General features: G+C 46.4%; 1 protein-coding gene across 20 annotated transcripts in view; it reads left to right on the top strand.

Annotated features, from left to right (window-relative positions):
- Rbfox1 (RNA binding fox-1 homolog 1) overlaps window positions 1–20,875 on the top strand; it is a 1,026,253-nt gene that overhangs the window by 936,562 nt on the left and 68,816 nt on the right. For all 20 annotated transcript variants that reach the window (XM_070003532.1, XM_070003525.1, XM_070003535.1 and 17 more), the window contains 2 exons: window positions 180–240; window positions 3,882–3,935. In XM_070003532.1, the coding sequence (XP_069859633.1) occupies window positions 180–240; window positions 3,882–3,935 (115 nt within the window). The remainder of the gene's footprint in view (window positions 1–179; window positions 241–3,881; window positions 3,936–20,875) is intronic.

Genomic DNA, 20,875 nt, shown 5'->3' with positions numbered 1-20,875 from the left:
AAAAAATAAAATTGAACAAATGCTTTTTGGTTTTTATTTTGTTTTGTTTTGTTTTTACTTCTCAGTTTTGTTTTCTGTTTTTGTTTTTTAATAAATAACCACAGTCATAATGCATGCAACTAATAGAATATCAAGCTGGGCTTAGCACCTGTCCTCACTTGATGTTTCTGTGTACATAGGTAAATAACGCCACTGCACGGGTAATGACAAATAAAAAGACCGTCAACCCCTACACGAATGGTAAGTAGAGAGAGCCTGTGTGCAAGAAACCCACCCCATCTCTCAATCTGTTGTGTGACTTAACCAGGGGAATCTCTCAACAAAGGCGAGTGTCTGTTCAGATGGTGGAGGTCTGATTTGTTTCCTTTGTTACTGATGGCCCTTGTTGGCCAGTCATTCATCCTCAGATGATTTGGCTCTGGCTTTGAATCTTCTCCCAGGTGACTAAGCTTTGGAAGGTACTTAGAAGGTGCTTGTGACTGAGTTCCACAAGAACAGCAGAGTCTGATGTATTCTTTGCTCCATTCTGGGTTTCCCGGGGAGGGCCAAGTTGCAGCTAAGTGCGGGGATGTATGCTCTCACCAAGAATAGTTCTCAAAACCCCTCATCAAGTGATTTCATATGAAGCACTTTGGTGCTGACTGACAATCAGTTTGCTCGTGGTGTTGGTTTGACTTCTGCAAGCCATTTAGTAGTCGCTTTTTATTAATTTTCTTCCTTCTTCCAATGGCTACCTATTTGGGAAAGGAAAAGTCCATTTGCTCTGCACTTCTAAAGGTCTGCCACTGAGCTACCCACACTGGAATCTGAGTCTCTTGTTTTCTGCTCGCCATTTGCCTCAGCCCCAGCAACCCTGTGTGCTACCACACACTTGACATAGCCACGGAGCCGAGGCCAGGTTGAGATAATGCAAAGGGAGGCCTTTCACGCTGGGTAAAGATCCAGGTGTTCCCACCTGCCCCGGCCCGCATGAGATGCCACCCACCCGACCACTGTGCATCTTCTTGGATGAGGAGATCACCATCCTGTGTGCAGTGTTCTTCAGGGCAGTTTCTGGAACATTCGACAGCCCCAGAACCCTGGAGGAGGCCGTGGGAGGGTTTCTGGGTGTGCTTTTGAACACCCACTGCAGCAATACGTACCACAGGCCAACATGATTCCAAAGATGGCTGAAGACCCGTGACCTGTGTTGGGGGGGAGGTGGGCAAGCTAAATTTGTGGGGTGCAGGGATGTACTCGGTGTGCCAGTTCACGCACATTCCCCGGCTGAGGCCCAGCCTCCGAGGGCTCTCTGAACTGCTGTGCATCTGATACCGAGCAAGATCCCATGTGCATGTCTGGGCTTTGCTCCATTGCCTTCATGGGGAGACGGGGGGGGGGGCGTGGGAAGGGGGGCTGGGAGTGATGGGCTCTATCAGCCTTTCTCATTCGGTTGTAAGCCTCATTGTTCAATTTAATGTCCTTGATCGAAAATCTTGGAATTTGCAAAGCCTGGGGATGTAACGCTCGCTGCCTAAGAAATTAAAAACTGGGATCATTTTGTCCATCTTCCTGACAATGGCAGGCTCAGCTCTCCGCAGGCTCATCCCAAGGGGCTCTTCCAGGTACTTCTAGGAGTCACAAAAGTGAGGTGTCCATTTGCATGTCATTTGCATAAGCCCGAGCAAGCCTTGAGCAGAGGTGATTTTCAAGGGCTAGCTCCTCATTGCCTTCCATGGAAGACAGACTCTCGGAGCAGCAGAATCCTGCGTTGGATGCCGAGCATCTGTGGGTCAGGACTGAGCTTCCTCAGAGAGGGGAAGGAGCCAGAATCCTAGCCGGAAAACATTCCACAGGAAACGCTCTGTGCTCCGTTTGGTTTAGGTTTTGTTTTCTGCTTTTTAAGAACAGAATCGAGTCAGTGCGGGGGATTCACGCTGGAGCGGAGTTCACAGGTCACGTTCACGAAAATAGAGCTGGGAATTGAACCAAAGATGACTAAGAGAAGGAATGAAAGGGACAGGTTCTGCGAAGAAATCAGAGGCCAAAGTAGAATGATTCGTTAGATAGGTCGATGGAGGAGGGTAGATGGATAGAGATGGGGAAAGGAGGGGAGGAAGAGGTCAGGAGATGGCTATACAGACATACACGGATTGCTTGGTCCAGAACAAACAAGGAATATAAGCAAATAAGGCAAATGTGATCTCTACAGTCATAGGCTCTTCTTAGAAATGCTTCTAGGCTAATAGGCCTACCATGATCATTAACACGTCATTAAGAGGTCCCCATTTGGAGAACACTGTGCCCCAGGTTTATATTACAAAAGGAGGTGTGCTAAAGGAGAGGTCTACATGAAGCAAAATAGCCTCTTGGGCTTTTATGTCTCTGGGTTCCTCTTCGCTGTTCTCAGAACAGGATTTAGGAAGCGAGACCTGGCCCACACGGTGAACCTGGGTCCTCAGTGTGGGAGCCGTTCTGTGACTCACGCGAACGTGGACCCACGTCTTTTCTCCAGAACATTCATCAAAGGGCATTTTGATATTTGGCCCTCGGCCCAAGGATACAAGGGCTAAATAGGAGCCCTACTCCACTGTGATGTTCACGACTTCCATAATGAGCGCTACCATAAAGATTCCTCAGCATCTGGGAGGGAAAACAGCCATAGATCTTCAGACTCCATCATTCCTTATAAATGGTTTCCCCATCTTGTGATGGGTTTCCCTATTCGTGAACACTCTTACGTGCTCTTTTCCTGTGTCAGAGCCATGAGCCACTTTAAAGAAACTTTTTTCATCTTCTCTTTGGGAGAATCACAGACTGTTAATCTCATAGGCCGATTACTTGAAAGTTACCTTAGATATCATGCATTGATTAAGGATTTTTATGGTCCCTGGATGCATTAAAATGTATTCCATGCTAAATCTCCAGGGGATTAAAAAAACAAAAAAACCATTTTCTTTAGTATTCAAACAGCACTTCAGAATTCCCCCGTATCTCGGAGTAATCATTAGGAAAGATAATAGGTACAGTGAACTTCGGCAGAGAGTTTTGTTTGTGCAAGTTTCCAAATTCATATAAATTTAATGCAAAAGACTTGTGATGGATTATCGAGCGGTGACATGTGAAAGAAGACAGAGCTGAAATTATTATAGCGGTTCTAAAACGATTGCTATGGTAGGAGATTAATTACGTCATTTTAAAAGGCTTACCTGTACTTAATCAGTGGATCCCTTCCATTAGCTTGCCTTGAGAGAAAAATCAAAGAGGGGCAAGAATCTATTTTTTACATATAGTTTCTGAATATTTTTATGCATTCAATGCTCAATCTATGTGTCTTTTAACTTTAGTAATATGTATAAAATGTGTATCTATATATGCATATATATGGATATATATATATATATATCCATATATATTTCTATATCCAGAGATAAATAGGCAGACAGGTAAATAGACAGATAGACTAATGCACTTAAATTACACTTATGAGAGGCCCTGGGTTCAATCTCTGGCACCACAAAAGAATGCTTCTAAAATAGATGGACTTGCCACATGCCAGTAGCTTGTGCCTATAATCCTAGCTCTTTAGGAGGCTGAGATCTGAAGATCACAGTTTGAAGCCAGCCTGGGCAGGAAAGTCTGTGAGACTCTTATCTCTGATTGACCACCAGAAAACCGGAAGTAGAGCCGTGGCTCAAAGTGGTAAAGCACTAGCCTTGGTTGCAAAAGCTCAAGGATACCTCAGGCCCTGAGTTCAAGTCCCATGACCAACAGGCCAAAAAAAAAAATTAAAAGACTTGAAAAAATAATACTTCAACCCATCTCTCTGGATGGTGGTGGTTTGACAGGGATAAATGTTTGCATCAAAGCTGATGACAATGCTTCTGTGTGTTTGATTGAAGGCTGGAAATTGAATCCCGTGGTGGGTGCAGTCTACAGCCCTGAATTCTATGCAGGTAAGGAATTTGCTCTCTGCATGCAGGAATGCTAGTCTTTGCTAAATGTGCTTTGCCTGTCTGGGTGGTTTCTTTGGGGCAAAGACAAGGGTATTTAAAGCCAGTTAGTAGATGAGAGAGCCGTTCCACTGTGGGGTGAGCATGGGTCCCTGTTCTCACAACCAACGCTCCACAGTGGCTTTGCCCTAAAGGAAAGCATCTGGCTTTGTTGAATGCAAAGGAGGGGTTGGTGGTCTGCGCCCATTGTACTTCGTGTGCCTGCACGTGTCTTTCGTTACGCATTTCCACGTGGGGTTGCCTTTTCCCCTCTTCCCGAGCAAAGCAGAGGGCTGGCTAAGGCCTCCGATCACGTGGCCATGATTCGGCCAAACCAAGGATGATTTTGAAAACTAGAAGGAGGAAAAAAAAAAAAAAAGACATTCAAAAGTGGTCTTTCTTGGCTCTGTGAAACCATTTCCCTTAGCAAGTTCAAGTCTCTCTGCTTTGCTTTGAGGATTTGTCTCTCTTCGCGCCTTGTTGGGAAATCAACCCTCTTAGGGGAAAACAAAACAACTCAGCTAACAGATCAGGGAGAGGAGAATCTGGAGGCAGCAGAGGCTGAGATTCCCAGTCCTGTTGAGCAGGGCTTGCCTCTCCCTATTGCCTGAGGTCTCCAAGCTCAGGGTCAGGCTGCTCCCAATACCTAGAGCCCCGGCAGCAGACGTAGCCCGTGAAGGGAGGGAAGAATCTTAACTAGTTCATTCCGAACTCCTCAGTAAGTGATCTCGGGATGCTAAGCTGTCCTCCTGGAATGCTACACTCCTGTCTTTTCCCTGAGACAAAGCGTCAACCCCGGAAGAAGAGAAAGGGACAGATAAAACAGCGCAAAATCCAATTTGCAAAAACTGAATATTTGGAGGCTGGACGTGGCTTGGTCTACTTGTAATCCCAGCCACAGGGGAAGCCGAGATGGTTTGAGTATAGCCTGGGCAAAAGCTAGCAAGATTGTCTGACCAAACAAAATGGGTATGATGGTCATACCCATCATTTCAGTAACTCAGGAGGTAGAAATAGATTGAAGTCCAAGGCTAGCCCAGTCCAAAACATCAGACCCTATTTGAAAAAATAATAATAAAGCAAAAAGGCATGGGGGTGTAGCCCCAAGAGCTAGAGTTATCTACCTAGCATGCAAGAGGCCCTGGGTTCAAACCCAACTAATAATACAAGTTGGGTAAATGTGGGTAGGAGAGCGTGTGAACCTGAATTCTAGATGTGAGGAAGTCAGCGTGTGAGTAAGCTCATCTTCACCAAGGCTTAGATGAAATCCAAGATGGCGCCACTGCTGTGGAGCTGCGTTCACACAGGGGAAGGAGAGCTCAGCTGTGAGACTCTCCCTGATTGTCCGCCTCGTGTGAGGACACACAGCAAGGTGAGCAATGGGGGAACCGCACCCAGACAGCCCTGTCTTGAATCCTGACTCCCTTCCTAGCCAGCACTGTGCTCTAGACAAAGTCACCTAAACTCTCTGTGCCTCAGTTTCCTCCCGTGGGATGATGAAGGTATTTATTAGAATCCAAGGGATTAATATATAGGAGGACTTGGCTGCCTACGGAACACTAAGTACAATGTTTGGGAAATAGAAATGAGAAAGTTCACGTCCCACTTTGGGGAGACGGTGGGGGGCGGGGGAGAACTAGAGGAGAGCCGATTCGTGTCGGGTCTGAGCATCAACTTCGACACAGAGGCGGAGGCTGCTTCTTTTTTCTTTTTTCTTCTTGTAACTCGTGAGAAGGCTAGGTTTGTAGTTCTTCGCGTGTCCACTCCAGGGGTGATTTTCTGGGATCAGGGCCCGGTTGTCTGTCTGTCCAGGGGGCACTGGGTATCGGTGGGATGCATTTGTCCAAGGCTGAAGAGACGTAAGAGTCCCCCCATAGTGCAGTGGTGAAGTTAGAATCTGATTCTGCAGATGCTGTCCACAGCGAACAGCTGGCCCGAGGAGGCGCCAGGTCTCTCCATGTGTGCGTGTGGGGAGGACGGGGTTCCCGAGCTGCTGTGTGCAGGCTTGCTCCCCAGAATCCTGAGGGCAAGGAGAAGCAGCAGGAAGTCTGCCTGTGGGAGTCGTGAGAGAGAATCCTATCGTTTTCCCAGTCTCGTGCAGCGAGGCTGCTGCTATTCATTCTTGGCTCTGTTACCCGGAGAAATACCAACTATGTCATGCGTGTGTTTGCGGGTGTTGAATAGGTCTGACTTACAGGGGAATAAATGGATCTGCATTCCTTGTAGAGCATCAGAACGGCGACTCAAATTAGCCCAGGGCTTGGTGTCAGCCGTGAGGGCCGTGGGCTGCAGGTGGAGAGTAAATTAGGAAGGTAATGTTGCAGTGAAGACTTAGGCACCTTGCTAAGCATTTTAGCTAAATGAGTTCAGTCCTCGTGGCAATGGTACAGGTGAAGAAACAAAGGTACAAAAGTAAAAGGTTGGGCCAGGGGTTTGTGATTACACAGTTGGTCAGAAGCAGGACAGATGTGGAAATCCTGTTTTGCTTATCTCTAAGCCTGAGTTATATTTTTATAAATATATATTTATAGAAAAGAGAGGGAGATATTGAGTCATAATTCCTCTCAGCCGTGTCCTGTGGTCACATGTTCAACTCAAACAAATTACCATCACTACAGTAAGTCAGGTGTCATAATTAGTTGTGTCTGGAGAAATTTTAAGGAGCCTGAACAACCAAAAGTCATCCCTATGAGCTATTCTAATGAATTCAAGTTATTAAAAACAACTTTTCTAAGGTGAGAGAGCTGGGTGCCAGTGGATCATGCCTATAATCCTAGCTACTCAGGAGGCTGAGATCTGAGGATCACAGTTCAAAGCCAGCCCCAGGCAGGAAAGTCCATAAGACTCTTAACTCCAATGAACCACCAGAAAACCAGAAGTGGCGCTGTGGCTCAAAGTGGTAGAGCACCAGCTTTGAGTGAAAGAGCTTGGGAATAGTGCCCAGGCCCTGAGTTCAGGCCCCACGACTGGAAAAAGAAAGGAAGGGAAGGAAGGAAGGAAGGAAGGAAGGAAGGAAGGAAGGAAGGAAGGAAGGAAGGAAGGAAGGAAGGAAGGAAGGAGAGGAAGTATTATTCACAAAATCTGTATATCTGTGCTTTATGTTGCCTATATTTGGATTATCCCAGTTAACCAGATGCTCCTCTTCCACCTCAGCATTTATACGTGGAGTTAGGCAGATGCCACGATAATCAGACAAGTAGGGAAATGTCACTGCCATTTCCTCATGCCCTGGCAATTTCCCTGAGATATTCGCTAATCCACAAACACTTAAGAATCCAGCCAGCTCCAATCAACTGCTTCCGGCACCTGTATGTATACAAAGTTATAGGCAAAGTTAAGAAGATGACTAGTGGTTTATCCACTTGTATTCTTGGGCATAATTATTAATACTATGTATGCATTTATATACCCAGGACTGAAAGTTTAAGTAGCAATTTAAGTTCCCCTAGCTATATATTTTTTTAAAAGTCTGGATTTATCTTGCAATTGTGAAGTCTGTCTGAAAGCTGAAGCGAAGACCTTGTCATTGATTCGCTTTGGATATTCTGTAGGCCAACCCCGAATCTGTCCAAGATAGAAAAGCTAGACGTATGGCTCATTTCTATATAGAAGATGGTATGTTAATGACAAATTTCATAATATTCCCACAACCTAATTATTGATTTTTTTTCTGAAGCTTAGGCAGAATTAACCACCCAGACTCCGATTGTCTCTCCGAATGGGGCATGAAAAGTTCACATATTTTGTAAATTAAAATCAATATTTTCAATCTCTCCTAAAGGTAATTTTCCTAATTTAGTGGACTTTTCCCTCACATTTATTTTCTCTTTTAATTATAAAATGGCAAGTTATTGATTTTTGTAGGCGACCTTTGCATGCCCCCGTGCATTTTTATTGCTCACGCAGGGTGGGGAGGGGGGAGGTAGGGAGAGTGCTTAATGAGGACCTTTAATTACTAGCTGAAGAGTATTAATTTGCTTTGATAAATTATGACATTTGCTCAGGCTCCCCCTTCTTCCCTCCTCTCCATCCCCCCCCCACACATGCATTCCAAGCTGGGCCTCTAGAGAAGAGGTTTCAAAATGTCTTTCTTTTGGGCTGCTGTTTTCCCTGAATCTCCTCCAGTCAGACTTAAGACGAGCTCTTTCAAATTCTTATTTCATCACACCAGTCTCCAGAAGAATAGCCCAGGAGAGAGAGAGAGAGAGAGAGAGAGAGAGAGAGAGAGAGAGAGAGAGAGAGAGAGAGAGAGAGAGAGAGAGAGAGAGAGAGAGAGAGAGAGAGAGAGAGAGAGAGAGAGAGAGAGAGAGAGAGAGAGAGAGAGAGAGAGAGAGAGAGAGTGTGTGTGTGTGTGTGTGTGTGTGTGTGTGTGTGTGTGTGTGTGTGTGTGTGTGTGTGTGTGTGTGTGTGTGTGTGTGTGTGTGTGTGTGTGTGTGTGTGTGTGTGTGTGTGTGTGTGTGTGTGTGTGTGTGTGTGTGTATCTTCTTCCATGAAAATTTGTTTTCCTGTGAAGTTAAAACAGCATTGATTATTTTCCTACAAATAATCCTCTTTAGAGCCCTTGTGGCTTTGTCTCAAGGCAGATGCTTGGTTGAGAAGTCAATTAAAGACCAGGGCATCTTGAAGACTTGGGCCGGCCTATGTGTATGGCCGTATTGCAGAGTCCAGGTTAACCTGAGGGGGCTAAGTCGAATCATACTATTTGTTTCTAATAGTCCACCTGAAGTTGGGTGTGTATGTGTGTGTGCCAGTATTGGAGCGGCTTAAATTTAGGGCCTGGGCACTGTCCCTTAGCATTTTTATTTTGTTCAAGGTTAGCATGCTGCCACTTGAGACAGAGCTATTATTATTATTATTTAAATGGTTATTATTGTATTATTTAAATGGTTATTATTTAAGTGGAGATAAGAGTCTCACAGAGTTTCCTGCTCAGGCAGGCTTTGAACCACAATCCACATATCTCAGCCTTGTGTGTGTGATGATAAATCGGGTTTCCAAGAAGGCTCAGAGAAGGATTCTCACTCTTTTCCGGTTAATGAAATAACCTCTACCTTCGAACACAAAGATTTTTCTGGTTTGGGGCATGGGGGTGTCATGCCTTGGAGAGACAGGCATATCTGCCTAACGAAACGGTTGATTTAAAGCTCTTTGAATCTTCACAAGTAAGACAAAGTAAAGATGAATAACGGAAGTTTACACCCAGGTGCCCACGTGCTACCCCATGTACGAACATGGGACGTGGCTCTGTTTCTCCGTTGCTAGTGAGGGACAGGCTGCAGAACTTTCTACCCGGTTATCCTACCAGCCTGCTCGTTGTTGTGACTGCTCATTCCACCGGCAGAGCTGTAGGGCAGCAGGCTTAGTAGCATGCGTGTCCTGGGCCACCGGAACACCTGTTGTCTGGGTACAAACTCTCCCACCAATTGAAGGAAAGATCGCAATCGAGTTCCGGTACTCCATGACCCAAACTACTGCTAGATCTTCTGAAGATAGGGTTAGATTCCCCAAGACAAGAAACACATCATTAAAGTTCCCCCCCCACACACCCCAAACAATGATAAATAGAAACATGTCCTCATTAGCAGGAATTCAGTGGAGAAGGGCTGGCAAGGTCCCGAATGGCTAACACTTCCTGTAAATAAAAGTTTCTGCACTGTGAGGGGAAGGAGGGAAATGTTCTTCACAGAAAGGCCTGACTAGCCCGCAAAGGCCCCCTTTGATAGGTGGTTAGGTTCTGGAACACGGGCCAGCTTGGGGTTAGAGGAAGGATCAGGTGCGGGTAAGAAAACCTCGCAGACCGACTGTGGAGTCAAATCGATGGAACTCAGGTGACTGCGCATGTCACCTCCATCTGGCCTGTGTCAGCCGGTGAGCCGCTGTGCTGTGCACACCTGTCCGTGCCCGTGAGTCACTGAGCCCGACCCAGCTCGTAGCAAGCCAGTGAGGGAAAAGCGGATCAGGGATCTCAATAGAAAGTCTGAGACAAAAAAATGAAGAAGTTGGATATCACACTCTGATTGTTCATCTCAGAAAGGGCAGCTGTAGTTGACCTTGGATTATCTGTACAAAGCTATTTATGAGGGTTTTCTGTGGGACTTTTTTCCGCTACTGTGAACCATGATCTTCCATCTCTGGATGAGGTCAAAGGGCACAGCTAGGGGCCTCCCGCCCCATGACTCGTCTAGCTTGCCTTCACGGAGTCCAATGTCTTCAAGAGAATGGCCTGCACCTCGCTTTTAAATAGACCTCTTTCCAATTTGTCCCCTGAAATTTGAATATAATAGCATAACAAACACCAACAAAAGTGGAATCGATGTAGATGCTGATGGCTCACACCTGTCATCGGAGCTCCTCAGGAGGCTGAGATCTGAGGATCCTGGTTCAATCCCAGATTCTAGCCCAGGCAGGAAAAAAAAAAGTCCATTGAACCTCTCATCTCCAATGCACCACCAAAATGCCAGCAATGAAGTTATGGTTCAAGTATTAGAGCTCCTCCATCCTAGAGCAAAAAGAGCTAAGGGATAGTACCCAGGCCTTAAGTTCAAGCTCTGGTACTAGTGCGCGCGTGTGCATGTGTGCACACACACACACACATGTGGACCAACTCTAGTTCTTAGAACCCCATTTGTTTTCTATGGCTTTTAGATTGGGATTGGGGTAATTGTGCCTGAGTCCTGAGTATGAGCATGCGGTTGAGCTCGCTGCCGGATGGAAGGCCGCAGGGTGGGTTTCAAAGCAGAGCCAGCCTTCAGGAGACCTGTCCTTCACACCCTCCCCACAGAACAGCCCAGGCCCGACACAGAGCCGTGGCCGCAGGCGGCAACTCCTATGCCCGATGACCTTCGGATCCATGATGTTTCTTGTAGCTTGCACATTTGCCAAATCCGAATGTGGTGCACTTCAGTGAACTGCAACAGAAGCTTCTAGATTTAAGTCCCCAGGCAAAGGATTTTCAGCTTGTAGATGTTCCACTTCAAAGAGTTTATCTTGTGCATCTGTTTACCTTAGCCTTTCCTTTGGGTTCCAATTCATTTTGCTTCTGCTTTCTCCTCCTTACATCTATCTTGGCAGATTTTTATTCCATCCCAGCCCACTTTTGGCTTTAACGTTTTTTATTTAGTGCTGGTCTTGGGGCTTGAACTCAGGGCCTGAGTGCTATCCCTAAGCTTTCTTACTCAAAGCCGGTACTCTACCACTTAAGCCAGAATTCCACTTCTAGCTTTTTGAGTACTTTAAGAGCCTAATGGATGTTCCTGCTGGGACTGGTTTTGAACCACAATCCTCCAATCTCAGCCTCCTGAGTAGCTAGGATTTATAGGTGTGAGCCACCAGTGCCCAATCCCCAGCTGCACTATTGAGGATAAACTAGTGCTTGACAAAAGTTACCATTCAACTTGTTTCCTATTTGGTTTAAATCTCTTCCCTTGGAAGTAAATTTCCAGAGATTTCAAACATGAGTTGATTAGATTTTTTTAAAATTGTTTTAGCTTGTATTTGCCATTCAATTACAAACTCTGCAGCTCTGTGGATAATTCTGCTTCCAAAATTTATAGCTACTAGTATTTGCCCAACCAATTAAGTTGTTGTGTAAATAGAGACAAATTGTCCAGAATACTACTTAATACCCCGGATATTAATTATGTAGATTTTTGTCCTCCATCCCTTTTTGAAGATGTAGGATTGAAGAAAAAAACTATCCTTTAATAGAAGCTTACTTTGGATTCTTTCCCTCTAATGACAGTGTATTCGCAGAACTTGTATGGAACAGCTACAGCCCATTACAGTAGAAATATTAGTTTATAAAAAATTAATAAAGCCGGTAGAGAATGCAATTCGGTATCTGCACTAGCCAGTCACAGCGAAAGAACAAGCCAGAATTAATTATACTCTCTATGCAACATTCTAATGAGTTTTTCATTAAACTGTATACCATTATAAAAGCTAAACAAGGATTATTAGAAGAATAAAACCCATGGCTGTTTTTTTGGTGGAGTGGGGGGAGGAGAGGAGAGATTAAATTAGTTAATGGGTTACATATTTAAATCTGACGTGAAGGTTAATGGATGCACACTTGTCATTGTAGTAAGCCCTTATCACTTTAAGTCACAGACATCTGAAATATCACTGAGATTTTTCTCTGGAGAGGTGGTGGGGGATGAATTTATTTGTGTTTCTGGTGTGTGTTTGATGTACATGTGCAAAAGAGGGAAACTGGGATTCGTTCTCTGTCATTTCTGAGGATAATGTTTGCCAGTGGAAGTATTCTATTTTGCGTGTGTGTGTGTGTGTGTGTGTGTGTGTGTGTGTGTGTGTGTGTGTGTGTGTGTGTGTGTGTGTGTGTGTGTGTGTGTGTGTGTGTGTGTGTGTGTGTGTGTGTGTGTGTGTGTGTGTGTGTGTGTGTGTGTGTGTGTGTGTGTGTGTGTGTGTGTGTTTTCAGTAACTGCGTCCCACAGATTCAACGGTGAAGTATATCTTCTGCTTTTCCCAGCGTGGAGGATGGACAGTCAGGATTTCACACTGAACCTGGCAAGAAAGGTTTAGAGGGAGCAACTCATGAGGAATCCCATCCCTACCACCTCAGTTCCACAAAGATACCCAGTGCCTTCGAAAATAGAGCTCGGTGATCACTTGTGAAATGAGAAGACTCTCTGGACAGGTCCTTTAGCCTCTCAGAACATCTTCGAAGCCCTTATATCCTTCCTTTTCCCAAATAACCCCTAGGCTCCTTGTAGAGGAACTTGGAAAGGTGTTGGTTGTAACAAAAGCACAAGGTCTACTCCCCCCACCCTCTCTCTCTCTCTCTCTCTCTCTCTCTCTCTCTCTCTCTCTCTCTCTCTCTCTCTCTCTCTCTCTCTCTCTCTCTCCTCTCTCAACTCTCTTCAGGAGCAGCTGCGGCAGGGCAGATGGGAGGCTAGTTAGTTGTCTCAAATACAGTCAGTATGGGCTTCTGGCTTCTCCCCAGAATGCCCCCTGTTGGGCAGAAGCGAGGCTCTGACCCGCATGCCTCTGCCCAAAGCTACCCTTGCCTTTCCATCTTCAGGCCACCCAAATCCCAACCCCTGCCAAGAATTCCCAAGGTGGAAGCAAAGCGCAGCCCATGGATTCCACTGGGATTAGCATTTTGTTTGTGGGCAAACGAAACCCCGAGCCACCTCTCCATCCGCTCCTCCAGTCTTAAAGAAGCAACGTGAACCTCCATAGTGTCACAGCTTGAGATGCTCAACAGTAATCATCGTTGCTCTTCCTATTGTTATTTAGATGACTTGATTTTCTATTTGTCACATCCTTTCAGGTGATAGATCAAGTCATACTTGATAAACTGGATTTTTTTTTTTTTATATTTTGTGATGGGGGGAGTCTTATTTATTTCTGTGCCAGTAAATGGGGCTCAAACTTGGGGCCTCACGGTTTCATTTGGCTTTTTTTCTGCTCAAGGCTGGTGGTCTACCACTTGAGCCATGCCTTAGATGAGAGTAACCTAGGCTGGCTTCAAATTGTAGCCTCTTGAGGTGCTAGGATTGCAGGTGTGAGCCACTGTACCCAACCGACTGGAAGTTCTTGATTCCTGTTTTATAGACGTGAAGGCTGTGGCTGGAGATGTCCCTCGACTTGCTCAAAGCCAAATAACTTAGGAAGTCCGAAAGACAAAAACTAAGTTTGAAAGTTCCCAGAGCCTACACATTTTCCAGCATACTATAGAGAGCCTCAACAGTTCAGAACCCCTCTCCTCCCGTCTGTCTTTCCTTCCTCTGAGTCTTACGTCAAGCTTGAAAGTAGGATCTTTCTTGTCTATGAGAGGTCCATCCTGGCCAGAGGCTTCTAGGGTTGGATTTAACCCCCCCCCCCACGCAGAGTCGTACACGTGGGCAGGGGAGGTGTTAGTATCAGCAGCTTGGAACCATCAGGTGTTGGAACCAGACGGCACCTGCAGAACTCTTCCAGATGGCGTCCTTGGTTACCCAGCATAACCAGAACGGGTCGTGTTCTCACCACATCGATGCCATGAATGAGCGGGGGTGGAGGAGCCAGACAGTCTGAATTAGGAGGTTAAAGCATATTCCCCCCCCCTACTTTTGTTTCCTCTTGAGTTTCATCAATTTCAAAGAAAATGGCAATGTAGACAGAGTATACTCAGCGGAAACCCAGCGTGTGCTACCTTGATGGCTGTTTCTTACCATTAGATGGAGTGGCTAACAGTTACAAACACCAATACCCCTTGGATACTTAGGATGTGGAAACTCAGGCCCTTAGCCAGAACCTACTAGATAAGACCCTGCCAGTGAGGCAGCCCAGGCGATATGGGAGTTTACTTCCCTCAGCCTCGGGCACACGATCTATGTGGCTTTGGGCAGAATCCTCAGCGATCTCTGTCTTAATATCCCCATCAATTACGTGGGTGTAAGAACCTGGTCTGTCCATTTATATTAGGGGTGGAGGTGAGGGTAAGACCTCGCTATGCAGCCCTTGAACCCTGGATCCTCGTGCCCCTCCATCCCCCATCCCAGCTGCTCAGGTTGGCAGGAATGGGTGATTGTTTAAGGCAGAGTAGCCTGGCTGGCTGGTCCTTTGTCGAGATAGCCAGTATGACAAATTTGGAGGTGTTATTGTTGTTACATTTCCTATCCGTTATCACTTAGAAATTGGGTGTGGGGGAAAAGTAAGGGTGAGTCATTAAAAATTGTAAACAGCAAGTAAGGAAGGAGAGAAAAGCTGTTGTGCAGAGATTCTTGGAACTGTTCTTGCAACTGTTCCTAAAACTCTGTCAAAATAAGAAGCGCGGAGACGGGAAAACAAAACGAAACAAAACTATCGAACAAGACACCACGTATTTCTTCTGGAGTATTATGAAAATCAGGGCTTACAAATATGAATTATTTAGACAGACAGATTCACTTCAGGGCTCCTTTAAACATGGAAATCTCCTGCTGCAATCAGCACATGATTTGATTTATAAGAATTAAACATACAACGCGGCATTTCCATGCAACATCTGTACCCACATGGAAACGATCCCCGGACCGGAAGCTCTGGCAGAGTTCTGCAGGAGAAGTACAGCTCTCAGACGGGCATCAAACCTTTGGGGATTAGCTATGGGAACTTCCTTACGTGGATTAGCGCCATGCTAGTCTGGTGATGTGCGAAGATGTGGAAGTAGGAAAGCAGCCACCACTTCTCCGGGCTTTGATGGATAAATCTGTCAATTAGAAAACAGCCATTCCAGACCTTGGAGTCTAATAGGAATTTGAGGCTTGTATGATCCTGTGTATGGACCCTTATGGTTGTGTGTGTGTGTGTCTGTCTGTCTGTCTGTGTGTATTTAGGCTACCAGAACAATGTATCATAGTCTCAGTGTTTTCAATAAGAGAAAATCTTGTCTTCTCAAATACCTGGAGAATAATAGTCCAGGGGTAAGATGCGGACAGGATCGGACTCCCCTGAAGCCTCTTCTCCCTAGTTTGTAGGCGATTAGCACGGACGATCGTCTTCGTGGTCTCCGCCTGTGGTTTTCCTTCCCTGCGTGTCTATGTCACGTCTCTTCTTCACAGGATGAGGGTCATACTGCGATTCCAGGGTCTGCCCTTCTTACCTCTTTCCTTGGATAGCCGCTCCTGAAGCTGTCACATGCCATGCTCCCATGGGGCTAGGGCTGCCCCTGTGAGTTTTGGGGGGGGGGTGCGGCTGCATCCATAACAGAGGGTGGAGATGCGCAGTGTCTTCCTTATGCAGCCTCTAGGATTGTGCAGCTGGTGCTTTTGACCTGCCTGCAGAGCTGGGCAGAGTTCCTCGTGCTAGGAATGAATGAATGAATGAATGAATGGACTCCTTCTGTTGACTGTACTACGGAGGCAAGGACACAGCGTGAAGAATGATGGACACAAGGGCCACCCATTGAGGGTTACGCGCAGGAAGGCCTGGAGCAGATCTAGCCGGCAGCCTTGGCTTCTCCTGTCCTAGCCCTTCCCCAGAGTGCCTCTGCACTGCAGCTTCCCAATTCAAAAATAGCCACGAAGGCGCAGGCCCCGGAAGTCTGTCTGCAGGGTTCCTCAGCTCTCCTGGATTAGGGGAGAGTGGAACTCACGGCCATTCTGTGGCTCTGGCCTCTCTCAGAGCGTGACCCGTCTATGAGCAGAAAGCTTGTCAGACGTGCAGGGGTTCAATTCCACCCAGACCCAGGGAATCGGGAGATCTGGGCTGGGCCCAGGGATCTTGTTTGGGGGCCTTCGAGTTCATCTACATCTCAAGATGCAGATGATGATGAGAAACTCCGGTGGGAGGGAGGTAGTCCACGCTCCCCCCCCCCCGCCCCATTTCCTAAAGTATAGCTTGATTTAAAAAAGCAACCGCAGCAGCTTGTAGATGAAAGCTTCAGTAGACTGTTTTCACTGGCTCACAGTTCAGCCTTTCCTGGATGACCATTTTCCTGCTTTATTATTTTCAGAGTTCAAGGCCCAGCACTTGATAAAGAAGCCAGCACTCCACAGCTGGAGGCACACCCAAAGTCCTTTTGCTTTTAGTTTGTTTTTCAGATAAGATCTCTTCTTTCCCCCACCCCCTCAGGCCAGCTAGCACCCTCCTAACCCTCCCTCCTAAGGGGTGGGGTTACAGACCAGTACCTGCAAACCCAGCTCTGCTTTTAATTGTTTTGAAAGCCACTCTACCTTAGAACAAAGCCTTGGACAAGAAGGGAAGAATGGATTAGGGACTACGTTGTTTGCTTTCCATTTAGAATGACTTGCCTCCTGGATAATAAAGCTTTTGACTGGAAAGAGTCAGGTAGGATACCTGATCAATTCCAGTTAGGAGTGTCTACAAAAGGAAGAGGTGCTTTAAGTTAGGAGCATACAGACGAGACTTCCTAGAGGGAAAGGAAGCCAGTGACCAGCTGGTCTGAGTCCAGGTTCTTTACCTACTCGATGGCAGTAGAGTAGAAGGTAGAAATGCTTTTTTTTTTTTTTTTTCCTTCTAGGCTTCTTGTCCCTCAGAGGTCAGATTGACCCTAGAGTTTTTGGGGGGAGGGAGGAGGAGGAGCTGCTGGGAAAGCAGAAAGCGTGTTTGATGCTCATCAAATGTGTCAGCCCTTGCGTGGCTGCAGGGTCTGGAGTACTGATTGTGGTTTATGTTGCAAAACTCCTTGGTCCCCTGCAGGCTCTATACCAGCTCAGGTCATCTTTGCCGTGTAGTGGTTGGTCTTTCTTGCAGCGCCAGACGCTCATTGGTGGGCCTGACAGTGGATTGAGAGGTTACCTAGGCTTCCAGTAAAGCCAGATGGGTTGATCCTAAGAAGACCAGGGAAAAAAAGCAAAAGCAAATGAGTATCCTAGACAATACCTGGTGTGTGGAGGTGTGCAAATTTTCCCGTTATGGTAGAGCACAGAAAGGCACCTTGGAGAAAGCTTGGTTGGAAAATAGTACCATGCTAAGGTGAAACAATTTTTTAATAGTTCCTTTAAAAATAAACTATTATAATAATTCAACTACATTTATTAATTTCTCTAAGGTCAGGTATTTTTCTAGGTGCTAAGTAGAAGAGAGAGAGAGAGTGTGTGTGTGTGTGTGTGTGTGTGTGTGTGTGTGTGGTCTGTCTCTGGAAGTAGAATCATATGTAAACAGATCCTTTGTCAGGCTGTAGGATGACTTCCTAAAGAGTATGATTTTTAAAAAAAATTAAAAGAAAGACCATTCCCTCCTTGAGAGTGGGAAGAGAGGAGGCCATTTTCAACTATGGGAAGGGAGACAAGGAAGAGGCAATTCTTAAAGTCAAACTCTATGACATTATTGCTTGTGAACTCCATGTCATAGGAAGAAGTTCATCTCCCGTTGGGTTTAGCCTAATGCCAAGACCAAAAAGACGTAGCTCCCGTCCCATTTTCCAACTCTGATCAAATCACAGCATCCCCAGTAGCTATGTGAAGAACCAGTCTGGAGCTTCTGAACAAGGAAAAGATGATACCAAAATTGTCTTAGCTACACATTGGGTGGGGTGAGCTGAACCCTTTGCCAGACTTTGTTTCCAAGGACTGACTTTTCTTTTTTTTTTTTTGTCATGGGGCTGCTTGAACTCAGGACCTGGGTGCTGTCCCTGAGCTCTTTTGCTCAAGGCTACTGCTCTACCACTTTGAGCCACCACTCTACATCCTAGGTTTTCTGGGTTTTTTGTTGTGTTGTGTTTTTTCCTTGGTGGTTAATTAGAGGTAAGAGTCTCTCAGACTTCCTGCCCAGGGCTGGTTTTGAACCGCGATCCTCAGATATCAGTCTCCTGAGTAGCTAGGATGACAGGCGTGGGCCACCGGTGCCCGGCTTCCAAGGACTTTCATAGAATAGATATGGATGCTACAGGAGGTAGTCAGGATGGTAGGCATTGGTTCACAGAGGTTGAAGGTGGCTGGTCTCTGTTAAAGATTGGAACAAGATGGACGATTCCGTTCAGGGAATTCATTGGGAGGCTGTGTATATGCAGTGTTGAGCGAGGCACGGAATGGCCCTGTAAACACAGCTTTATAAGCACTACTGCTGCTGATACACTATTCACTATTTGGCATACTTTTTGAAAACAAATACCCATTATCTGCTCCTGCCTTCAATGCATGGAGATTACTGGGGTTTTTCTCTGATGCTTTGTTTCTGTAGAATTCAAAAGCTTCCTTTTAAGCAAAAGATCACACAACACCGAGAGAACATATGATAGGCAGTGTGAAAATTAAATTAGAGGATGTGTTTTAGATAAAATAAAAACCAAGTCTTGTGGCAATCGTAGATTTTGTTTCACAAAGGTCAAAACTCATTGCATGAAGTTGGGTTTTTCTTTTTCTCTCTCTTTGACGAGACTAAGAGAGCATTCAAAGAGGTTATTTCAGTCCAGATCCTCAGGACCTGCAGCAGAAGGAGAATTTGGAGAAAAAGCAAAAGGCTTCATTATGAGTGGCGAAGGTTTAGCTTTCTAGACAGAACCTGTGTGGTGTTCCTAGGGAAAACTCTCTAAATTGCATTGAGGATATTGAAAATAGACCCATGTGTTTTAGCTGAACAAACCCAAAATGTCTTAGCGATGTTTTGTGGGGGTTTTTTGTTTGTTTTGCTACAATTAGATGATTTTCCTTTTGGAATTCAGGCAACCTGAGGAACTTCAGATCTCACTTGAAAAGTGGCACTTTAACCAAGGATGTCTAGGAGCTCAGTCAGTGTCGGGGCCCTCTGGCTGCTCGCTGTAGGCCCTGTGGGCGCTTGGCTTTCTCTAAGATGGCCAGCACTGAGCAAAATCACCAGGAAGGCCTGTGCAGGTACACAAGGTACTTGTCATCACTACCTGTCTTCCTGGTGGCCAACCTCCTCCTGGGGAGTTAGGAGAGAAGGAAGGGCTTGACTCATTTGCTTCGAATTCCCACAACGATCTCAGCTCTGAGAATGCAGGCTGGGAGTCTGGCTTAGTGGTAAAGTGTTTGCCTCGCATGCATGAGGTCCTGGGTTCGATTCCTCAGCACCACATACACAGACAAAGGCCGGAAGTGGCACTGTGGCTCCAGTGGTAGAGCGCTAGCCTTGAGCAAAAGAAGCTCAGGGACAGTGCCCAGGCCCTGAGTTCAAGACCCAGGACTGGCAAAAAAAAATAAATCTGAGAATGTTCCCCGAGGAGCAGTGAAACCACGTTGTATGGAATTTCTAGAATGACGTAGAAAGTGAACCAAGAGCTACCGCCTGCCGTAGCAAAGGTTGGGCGTGATTTTGACACAGGTCCATACTCTGCTGTTTGTTTTCTTTTTTGCTGGTGATGGGGTCTCCTGATGTAGCCTTTGGAATCCTCCTGCCTCCACCTCCCAAGTGCCAGGATTACAGGCCCTGCCCCATCCAGATACTTTTGATCAGAGATGACACAACGCCACTCTCACCTCCAGGACCCACTGAGGAGGAGAGCAGGGATATAGACCAACTGTATACACAGGTGTACAGTTGGCAACAGTCCATCTTCTCCTGGTAGAGCTGTTCCACATGGCCATAGGGGAAGTGGGGAAGGGGAATTTCCATGCTCATCAGATCTTTGTGTTTATCTGGAAACCACCAAATCTAGAGCAGCACAGGGAACAAGGAGAGGTGAATAGATGGGAGGAAGAACTTCCCAGCGGCCCTCTAGTGGGATGACCCCTTCAGTACCTGGAGAAGGGTGGAGTGCAGGCCAGGGTACATCTGGACTGGACAGGGTACATCTTCTGGTCTCTCCATAGGGAGAATTTTGACCTCAGTCTTAACCCTGGGGAAGATCCGGAAGGACTGTAGAGCTTGGGGCGGGGGGCGGGGTGCTTGGAAGATAGGTTTCTTCCTGTGGGAGGCTTTTTTTTCCCCCTTCACTGCAGCGATGATGGTGGAATTCCAAAATAAATGGAGGCAATTGATCTTAGGCAGGCTGGGAAGAGAACAGAAGCCCCGAGAAAGCATTTCCCGCATCTCTAATGAGCCACAGACTCCTAAAACGTCCCTCATCGTCGTCTTTCCAAAAGTCTTTTGAGTTTGCACTTGACAGCAGTGGGATTGGATTGATATCCTGAAGATGGCAGACCCCCCCCCAGCTCCTCCTTGGAGTGGGCGGTGGCTCAAAGCAGGGCAGAGTGAGTGAGGAGGGGTCAGTCCAGCGGGGGTCACAGGGATCGAACCTGTGCCCAGTGTTCTTCCCCTGAAGAGCTAACTGGTGCTGTGTGTAAAGTCCAAAGCCTGAGGATAGGGCGAGGGGAGAGTTCTCTTCTCCCAACCTTCCATCACCTAGGCCTAGTCATTAACTGAGTCATGATTACAGGCCAGCCACGGCTGGGTGGCCGCATCTGTCCGAGGTAGGTATACTGGACCCTGTGTTCCAGATGAGAAATACTGAAGCACAGAGAGGAACAGTGACTTTCTCGAGATCACACAGCCAAGGC

The sequence above is a fragment of the Dipodomys merriami genome, unplaced genomic scaffold (assembly GCF_024711535.1).
Source record: "Dipodomys merriami isolate MVZ:Mamm:240054 unplaced genomic scaffold, mDipMer1.0.p SCAF_60, whole genome shotgun sequence".
Taxonomy (NCBI): Eukaryota; Metazoa; Chordata; class Mammalia; order Rodentia; family Heteromyidae; genus Dipodomys; species Dipodomys merriami.
Note: the sequence above shows the minus strand (reverse complement) of the source record. Positions and strands in the feature narration are given on the sequence as shown.